Source organism: Micropterus dolomieu, linkage group LG15 (assembly GCF_021292245.1).
Source record: "Micropterus dolomieu isolate WLL.071019.BEF.003 ecotype Adirondacks linkage group LG15, ASM2129224v1, whole genome shotgun sequence".
NCBI lineage: Eukaryota > Metazoa > Chordata > Actinopteri > Centrarchiformes > Centrarchidae > Micropterus > Micropterus dolomieu.
The window spans coordinates 18302618-18312761 of NC_060164.1; the positions used below are offsets into that span (position 1 = coordinate 18302618).

A 10144-nucleotide genomic window follows, 5' to 3' on the forward strand; every position below is an offset into this window, starting at 1 on the left:
AAATGATAAAGGTATGCCTACTATGTCTATATTTAAAGCCAAAGGAGACTGGGCTCGTGCAAATCAGAGGCTACAGTTCCTGCAATGCTGTTTGTCTGTAGCCACCAGTATCTGCAAACCTGGAAAAGATGAGGAAATAATGATAGACAGACCTAATAAAAGAGACCACTGCCAAGAATGAGGAATTTTTGGGCAGTCAGTTAGCTAAGAATGTGTACCCAGTGGAAGGTAATTCCTCTGGTTCTGGACCAGTATAAGGGAATTTATCCTCTCTGAACAATATGTAACCAAGTATGAGAACAACAAATCACTCGCACACCAGTTTCAGTTTCTGCTTTTGTATTTCAAAAGTCATTGAAATTTCAAAAGAAGTGTAATTTACAAGTCTAAGATTTTTAAAACCCTGAGTGACAATATTAATAGCATCAGTAGTAACACAAACTACTCATCAACACGACTGTTCATTTAGGTTTCTGCTTCAACTTTTGGTGCCAATCAGGAACTTCTTTATTGGTCTGCAAAGAAAAGAGACAGAGAGGAAAATGATTAGAAGAAGTATGAAGAGCCTGACAGGAGGACCCCCTGTTTGGATTCTTAAGATATTCTCACCTCTAAGACTTTCTCATGAATCAAGGATATAGACAACAGCATACGCTCAGCTGACTGCAGTGAAAAGCTCAGATGAAACTAAATTACAAAAAGCAATTCATCATTTCCAGTCAACCTGTAATGCTCCTTTGTCTGAACTTCAGTCCAGGCAGGTTAATGCTGGTGACTCACACAAGGGTGTTGCGAAGAAACTTACAAACACAGTTGGTTTGGGTTTGTTTGGCGACTCTTCTTCTGTGGTCCTGTTGATTCGCTTGGACTGGTGTTTTCCTGCACCAGAGGTCGTGATTCCAGTTTTATCAGTTTCCAACAGGTTTAGAGCGTCTCCCTGTCTGGACTGCATGCTGATGAGGACCTGCTTCATCACTGCTAACTCCTGGAGAATTGTTCATAAAAATAGGGATGTGGGGGAGAAAAGGGTAAAATAATAAACAGGGAGTGTAGTGTCCAAAAAAATCAGAAATGTCAACTAAATCACCAGGTTATTTTTGACAGAAATTCGGGGATGTATAAATGTACAATATCTTATAATACTTTTTGAACATTCTGTGACACATTTGCTTTAAAATGTATGTTTTCAAGAATTTTTATTCCCGCTTTCTGATGACATGTTTTTCCTGAAACACAGGCCAACACAGCTGAAGTCCTCAAGTCCAACTATGGGACTACTTGCAATAAGCTCAACAAGCTCAAGGGTCTGCGGGGGTGGCAGCAAGTCAGCGGGGAGGACTCTGGGCCATTTCACGGTTCTATTTATCACCCCTGAGGACATGAGCCCTGGCATGTCGCACACACATATACACACAAACACACGCACACCCTGGTGGCATCCCAAACAGCCAAGTTGAGGAACAGCTGTCTATGACAGGGCACATACTTCATACAGCAAACGGATGGCTTGGGGGGACACACTCATGCACACACGCACATACGAGCATCTTGAAGGAAGCGTTGCAACACCATGCAATAACTTTTCTGGTGTGACTATCAAAAGCCTGTATAAGAAGTAGAGCTACAACTGTTAGTCGATTTATCGATTAGTTGATCAACAGAAAATGAATCGACAACTATTTTAATAATCAATCAATAGTGTCATTTTTCAAGAAAAAAAACATTTAATGGTTCCAAGTTCTCAAATGTGAGGATAAGTAGCTTTTCATTGTCTGTAATTAAATATTTTAAGTTTTGTTGATTTGATGACATCACTGTGAGCTCAAGGAAACTGTGATGTTTTATATACAAAACAGTGTATTGAAAAATTCATTAATGATGATAAAAAAAATTCTTCATGAAAAGTTCATGTTTGCTACAGTTTTCAGAAGAGGCATAATTTCTGAATTTGTCTGTTTCTACAGAACACAGGTTAACACCCAGGTTGGCAGATACAGCATGAATGGCAGCACTCTGACCATGTCAAACACAGACAATGGCCATGTGCAGCAACATGGTGGTTTTACTAATAAATCTTCATTTATTAGCCAAAACAAGACACTTCCTGTTTCTCATCATTTTGAAACAGCCCAATACACTGGGATGGAATGGGAGACTTCATAACATCACAGGGAAAACATCAAATATCTAACTACTGACATCCAACAGTGAACATAATCATCGTGCGTACCTCTCGATGGTTGAGAAGTCTCTCCAGATCGGCGGCCATGTTGTTTTTCACCTGTTGCAGAGCAGTCCGCTCTTTCCTCAGAGAACTGGGGTTACGCCCAAAAACAGACAGAGAGATCAGAGCTTGAGATAAGCATTACTATTTTTAGTAATATAGTTATAGTTATTTTCTAATTGCTTATGGGGTCATGTGAAACAGCCAAACAATAAATTAAACACATGAGTCATGAATTTCTAAAAAAAAAACAAAATAAATAATCATTTGCTTTTTTACAAGTTAGGCTTATATCTTGTGAGAAAAGCTCCTGCTCTCTACAGTACTGTCCAAGTGTTGTTTCCTGGGGCTGTGAAACATACATGCAGGAGCTTGTAATGGGGGTGCTTTAAAGGCAAATCATCTTGCAAATCTAGAAACAACAGCTTGGTACCTTTAGGTGTTCACTGAGAACTATGGAATAGAGATTTAAACTTGTGGGTCTTATAGTCTTTGGTCTGCCCCTGCTTAGATACTGTTATTAGCCTATTTGAGTACATAAATCTTCTGTGAGCCTCTGCTTTTAAACAAGTAGCACTGTATAGCCACAGGAAAAATTCAATATGTCTGTCAGATGGGGAGGTTTGAAAAGCCCCAGGTGAGCGCTCAATGTGCGTGAGCAGCAAGAGAAAACCTGCAGTCTGTCAATTTGCATATTTTACAAGGGGGACAAGGGGGATGTAGGTCAGCGCCAGGTAGCTTTAGGTGTGCTGATGGTACACACTCAGTCATTGGGCATAGACAAACTCATGCACACATGCAGGTTTGCACAAAGACAGAATGAGCTAGGTGTGAGAGGGACAGAGGAAGACAAAAGGAAATAAAGCAAAGACACCCAAGGGCGGGGAGGTATGGTCTGCTGCCATGATGTAAATTACAAGGTACAAAATGTACCAAATGAAATCAACACAGAAAGTTTGGTAAGTGATACAGAAGTCCTAACTGCCTTCAATGAAGAAATATGGTCATGTATGTCGATTTTCTGTTTAAGTTCAGTTCCTTCTTTGTGGACATACCTGACATCGTCCTCAAGCGAGGTGAGACGCTCCTTCAGCGTGCTGATCTGTGCATCCCTTTGTCTCACTGTCTCAATCAGGTAGCTATAGGGCTGCTGTGTCTGCTGTAACAGCTGGTTGGCTGCCAACAGCTGAGGAACAACAAATAGATGTGCATAGTTGAGCAATTATAGGAAAAATCAGCAAGCAGTCATAATCTCAGAGCGTCAAATACCAATGCTTTGAGAAAGCCTGATAAAGCGTCGGTATTTGACGCACGCCCTAACCAAGTAGTTTGGTGCCTTAATCTAACCAAACCATGATCTTTCCCTAAACCTAACGGCGTTCCATATGGATGCTGAAGTGTACCTTTTGTGTGTCAAATACAGACACTTTGTCAGGCTTCCTCTAAGTGTCAGTATTTGACGCCCTGGGATTAACGTGTTGAAATAATTACTGTATCTACACAAATTTGTGAAAGTGTGAAATGTAAAGACGCTTTGAGCCGGATTGTGAAGCACTGCAGCAAGGTTATAGGAATCAGACAGTCAGGTCTGCCCGAATTATTCAAGAGACAAGCCCTGCAGAAAGCCCATTACCTCCTTCTTGATGTCGATCACCTACTAAAGAAAGAGTTCCAGTCTCTACCCTCAGGTACCAGTTTTAAGGTACAGAGGAGTAAATGAAATAGAAACAAACACTCATTCACAAACTGACTGCATTTGGTTTGTTAAATTGAGAGACTCGCACTTTGCCGTAGTAATGCTTTACCGCAAATGCACTTTATTTTACCGCAAAGACTACAACCCACTGCAATATCTGTTTGACTAGGTCTTTTTAACCTTTGTATTGTCCTGTGTGCGGTCTATGGCTGTGTTGCTCTCTGGGATCATAATAAAGTTTGAACTTGAACAATGTCAGGGTCAACTTGGGCTATTTTTTCCCCTCCAATTGATAAGTTCACCTGAGACTTGGGTCAACATTTTTTCACATGTGCACAACTCCACGAACTTTGGAGAGTCATGTATGATGCAACAACAAGAGCTTAACGTCTGTTCATTGTACTGGACATAACATTCACTTGTAGAAGCTTATGTTAGCAGTTATGGAATATTTCTCCTTGACTTTACATTCGGTAAATAGTGTCATAAAATAGTGCAATTCTGTCTATATTTGTGAATGAACCACAGACAAGATTTTCTGTGCCCATAGATGTCAGTTGTATGAAGGGTGACGTTTGATCCATTTTATTTATAGTAGCAGTACACCAGATTTAAAGATGAAGAAATAAAGTGGGAATCCAACGAAAATTCACAATCCTAAAATCTTGCAATTACTGTCAAAAAAGCACCTTTTTAGTGTCTTGATGATCCCTCATATAGGAGTCTGCATGGGCTGTACCTAATGCAGTATCGCTCAGCCAGTATCATGTTTAAGTCCTCAGAACATAAGATAAAGTTAGGGTGTTACACATTAAACCACTTTTACAGCCAGCCAGTAGTGAGTAAATCTGTGTGGGAGAGTACAGACAATAGTTGGTTAGTCAGGGCATCTGTGTGGGTGGTTAAGTGGTTAACACCCTGGCCCTTTCGCGTGAATAAAAGTTAGAATATTTCACCCTGTCATTTCATACTTGATGACTTCTGAGGTATTCCAGGTGAGAGCCAGTCAATCACAGTTGACAGTTGAATGGCTGGCTTATTTAGTCTCCAGTCTGCCCAGCCTCTCTATTCTAGCTCACGCAATCTCTCCTCTCCAGAAAAGTCTTTCTCATATTTTAAACATTTTTAGCATCAGTGCACGAGTAGTAGACATGTGACTTCACAAAAATTCACGCACAGACAAAACACACACACCCAAAATTAAAGTCTCAGTGTTGTACACACATGCACATTGTGTGTCAAACTCAACAAAAGCCTTAATGATTGGTGTGGTGAGTCGTTGGGAGTGAAGAGCGTGGCCGTCACGGTTTTTGGCACTGTTTCCCACTGTGTCAACAACTGTGACAGGTACTAAGACTCTTAACTTCTCTGTCTTCTCATATAAGGTCTGCGGTATTTTCTGTCTGCTCTCAAACAACCTGCCATTTTCCAGGCACAGCCTTAAAAGGTAGATTTGGAGCAACAACTGTTAAACTTGGGCAAACGTTTCAGGAGTTAAAAAAACAGGAGAGGCTCTCATCAATGAGTCCTGAAGCGTGTTCGAAAATATAGGTGGAGCCTCACAAGCTGCTTAGTTCCTGGTTTTGTTGGTCATTTTTTCTATCAGACAGAAAAGCGACCCGAAATGTGGTTTAATGTCACGACTGCAAAGTTTGACCTTAAAGATAGCGATCAGGTTTCGCTATTGACTTTCACAGCAGTGTTGTGATGGTGTGAGAAGGTACGCGTTGGGTGATGACAGAGGAGCCATCAAGCTTGGCTCTGTGATAATGACTCGGTTATGTCATCAGTGAGAGTAGATGCCAGCTAAAATAAATCCTTATGTCTTTGACAGAAGCTGTGGAATAACTATAATCTGAGTAGTGTGTGTTGCAGGTACTGACTTGCAGCAGAGTTTTAGGATTTATATTTTAAAAACATTAAATTAAACTTTTTCCCCATTATTGATGTCCCCCAGGCAGGCACACACCTGAATGCTGTGTGTGTGTGTGTGTGTGTGTGTGTGTGGGCGTCTGCGTGTGTACCTCTTCAGATATCTGTCCTGTCTGTGACTTGTGCCTCTCCAGCTCTCTCCTCAGTGACGTGTTCTGCCTCTCGAGCTGCAGCACCCTGCGGGCCAGGTGAACGCTGCACGACAGCCACACAAACACAAACACAGTTTTGGAAATTCCAAAACATGAAAACACCAACAAGTTTATACAAGTATGTACTTCCACGTTATTTACCCTACACTTTGTGTAACAGTTGAGATCAATTTGAAGCATGCATGCCAAAAAGTTGGCATGTTTAGTGCAGTTTAATACTACAGTAAACACTTGTTGAGCAGCTACTCTGCAACTCTTCATCTAACTGTGGTTGTGTTTGTTCAGACTTCCAGTCTTCCATTACTCCCTTGCAAAAATGTGTAATAATCCTGACAAACAAAATGACTGATGTTGTGTTTTGTAGAGGCCCTTGATGAACTATCGCGGTCAGCGCTAACCTCAGTGACAAATACATAACATGAAGCAGCTCTGATACGGTGTAAAGAAATCTAACAGTAAGCAGTGATGCCATCACCAGAAAGATAAAACTGAGGTTTGATTTCATAAAAGGATTATAACTTCAACAATGCAGGTTTCAAAACCTTCAAATAAATGTGTGGCAAATGTTTGATGAGGTAGAACATGCTTTCATAATGTTTGTTACGCCTTATAGATAAAGAAATAGAAACATTGAATGGATTTTTTTAGACATATAATGTATGTAGCTGTGGTCAAGAAGGATCTGAAATTTTTCATCCTATATCTGCCTGATAAATCAGCATACCAACATAGAATAGAATACACTTTATTGTCCCCAAGAGGAACTTTGTCTTGGGCACATTGCTACAATCTGTTGCTTCCTAACGCAAACATGTACTAAAGAAACCGTTATAAAAACAACTATTAAATTAATCTAAAAATCAGCTAAAGATCAACATAATACATCTTAAAACATGAGAGACGTATTAGACTGTACAGACAATACAACATCTTAAAAGTTGACTGAAAGAATTAAAGTGCTAGATGCAAAAGTGCTGGTGTATTTATTGCACTTTGCCCCATTTAGTATTATATGATATGGCTGGGCAATATGGCCAAAAATTTCATATCAGTTAATATTGATAATTATCAGGATTTTGCTCCTGAGTGAAATTGGAAGAAACCACACTGTTAGTTGGGATTTTAAACTATTCTTTATGGTCAGAACATGACAAACACTTGCCAAACAGTGGACCATTTCATAAATCTGAGGCAGAACATTCTAAACCTATTTTCTTAAGTAAAACTAAGTAAAATCTTTTTTCAGTCCTTTTTCCTCAACAAAATAAATACCTTTATAGAAAAATTAAGTTCTGATTCATTTGTGATTCAAATTAATTATCAAACATTAATGAACATTTGTTATATTTATATTGTGGAAAATTATATTGCAATAATTATTATCATTTCATTGCCCAGCCCTAGTTCAGCAGCTTGATAGACGTTGGAATGAACCATAATTAAGTTTGTTTGATTTACATCTTGGCAGGTGGAATCTTCTTCATGTTGGCAGAAGGAAAGAGAAGATGTTGAGGGTCCGCAGTCATTTTTCTGCCTGTTTGCAAACTGCTTGCTCATACAGGCTCTGTAAGGGCTTGTACTCTTTCCTCCTATTATGCGCTTAGCTACCTTATGTGTGCTGGCCAGCCTGCTTTTCAGCTGCACTGTTAAATTGCCAAACCCTGCTCTGATTCCATATCTGATGATGCTCTCCAGGATCGCCCGGTAGAACATCAGCATGATCTGGCAGCTCACTCCATACAGTCTCAGTCGTATTACAAAGTATAGTCTCTGCTGCAGCCTGTTGCACAGGTGGTCAAAGTCTGTTTTCCAGCAGAGAAGATATGTCTATGTGGACACCCAGGCATTTGTAAGAGGACACCTGTGTGATTTTGTTTCTTTTTTTGATGACCACTGGCTGATGGTCAATAAACTGCCTCAAGTCAAGGACCATCTCCTGTGTTTTTGTGACATTTAAATAAAGATGGTGGGTGTCACACCACTTGATATAGATGTCTCAAGTGTATCAAGCACTGTACCTCTGTTTTAGTCTTCTCTTGGCTGTTGTGGGGACATTGGCTCCATAGCCATATGAGAACAGAACTCGCTCTGCCTCTTCTTCATTCTCAACTGGCAACAGACAGAAACACAAATACTGTCTTTACATCTCCAGGAGCATTAAGATAAAAAAGTGAGTGTGTTTGTTTTTTTAATTTACCCTGCTCCTGTCTTAGGATAATGTAAAACTACCATATAAGCCTGTAGTAAAATTCTGTTGTTTTGCACATTTTCCTAAACTTCTGCTCCATCCGTGGTCACAAGGCCGCCTGTTACAGCTCAACAATACTGATTTTTCCATTATTGTTCCCAGCATCTTAATCCAATACAATGCTATCTGACAATTTTATTACACACATTCTCTGATGCCAGACCAAGGCATGTGAAGGAATCCGTTTGTTTGTGCTTCTATCTCTCGGACTTCACAGTAATGTGAGTAATGTAATGGGCACTACAGGCCTAATGCTATGTTCTTACTTTCGGCAGCCTGCATGGTGACTTGGTCCAGCTCTTGCTCAAGCTTTTCATACGTCTCCAGCCGAGACGCCTGCTCGGCATTCTGAGCTTGCAGCTCCGCCAACCGCTTCTCTGATGATGTCTGGAGCCTGTAAAACTCCTGGGTCAGGAGCTGAGGCAGAGGAGGAGAGAAGAGACAGAGAGAAAACAAAGAAATTATCTACCAGAAGAATAATGTCAATGTAAATGTTACATTCTGTCAATGTAATAAAATAATAAAGCATAACAAATTCATAGCTTCAGACTGGAGTTGTACTTCTTCCAGAATATCCAATATATTTTTACATGAACCATTTATTTTTTCAGCAATAGGGCTGTAACATATTTTCTACAAATGACAACAAACTATTTTTTGTTGTCAATTCTTTTATTTTTAAACTATTCTTGCACGTTACAAGCTTTAAATTGTGTTGTATTGGGATTTTTTATTTGGTTTAACCAAACAACTTGCACTATTTATCAGTTTTTAGTAACATTAAATAAATGTGTTCTTACGTTTTACTGCAATTTGTATGATTAAAATGTACAGTATGACAGTATGTCATGCTCTTCACACTGAAACTCAACAAAACTCCTGTTGTTAGTCCTTCAGAGTAGCTGTCATGGAGAAAGTGAAAGTTAAATGTGTGTTACTAAAAGATGTTTACCTTTAACATTCACCGTTCCTAATTTTCTCACATTTACCAAAACACATTTACAAGCATAAACAAAAACATTCACAAGGAAAGAGAAGTAAAAGAAGAAAAACAAATCCTAATGAAAGGACTTTTATCCCAAAATGTTTTTAAACCCCACTATTATAAGAACTGGAACAAAAGCAAAGCTCAACTACAAACTCCAGTGCCAAAACCTCAACTAGCTCATTGTGTTTTTAAAAAAGAGAACAGATCTTCCTTCCACGATCATATGCAATGCATGATTACACCACGCATTTGCCTCCAGCAAGCGGATGAAGAGGTGGTGCATTTAGACATCAAGAACAATCTGCACTCAATTAACTTCTTGTACAAATGGGTGTGCTGCAGTGAACAGAGATAAGAATGGAGCCACCGGACTGGATAGACATATTCCTGAGAGTGGAACATTAATTAAGTACTGTGGATGGACCCCTCCCTAAATTAACAGAACAATGATTTAAGTATCAGTTGTGTATTTTTGGGGTGTTAACCCATGTGACGTTTGCAAGTAAGCAACTTTAATAATAATAATAATAATCCTTATTTGTAGAGCACTTTTCAAAAACAAGTTACAAAGTGCTTTAACAAGTGTAAAGAATAATACAAAAAAAAGATAAGAGCATGAAAATTTAATATAAAATTAGTAAAATACAATAAAATAAAAGGGATAAAATAAAGTCAAATAAGATCGGGAAAAGCTCTCCTATAAAAGTATGTTTTAAGAAGGGACTTAAAAGAGTTCACTGACTCAGCCGACCTGATTTCCTCGGGCAGGCTGTTCCAGAGCCTCGGGGCCCTGACAGCAAACGCTCTGTCCCCTTTAGTTTTCAGTCGAGACTCTGGAACAGACAACAGACCTCTGCCCGAGGATCTCAAGGTACGTGCTGGTGCGTATGGGACTAAAAGGTCA

The 10144-nt window shown here is 39.5% G+C and overlaps 1 protein-coding gene across 1 annotated transcript in view; it reads right to left on the minus strand.

Annotated features, from left to right (window-relative positions):
* Positions 1 to 322: 322 nt before the first annotated feature.
* pibf1 (progesterone immunomodulatory binding factor 1) overlaps positions 323 to 10144 on the minus strand; it is a 27970-nt gene continuing 18148 nt past the window's right edge. The window contains exons 12-18 of the mRNA XM_046069993.1: positions 8519 to 8669; positions 8023 to 8113; positions 5945 to 6047; positions 3280 to 3410; positions 2231 to 2315; positions 806 to 985; positions 323 to 515 (exon numbers count right to left, since the gene is read on the minus strand). Coding sequence (XP_045925949.1) covers positions 462 to 515; positions 806 to 985; positions 2231 to 2315; positions 3280 to 3410; positions 5945 to 6047; positions 8023 to 8113; positions 8519 to 8669 — 795 coding nt within the window. The 3' untranslated portion in view covers positions 323 to 461. The remainder of the gene's footprint in view (positions 516 to 805; positions 986 to 2230; positions 2316 to 3279; positions 3411 to 5944; positions 6048 to 8022; positions 8114 to 8518; positions 8670 to 10144) is intronic.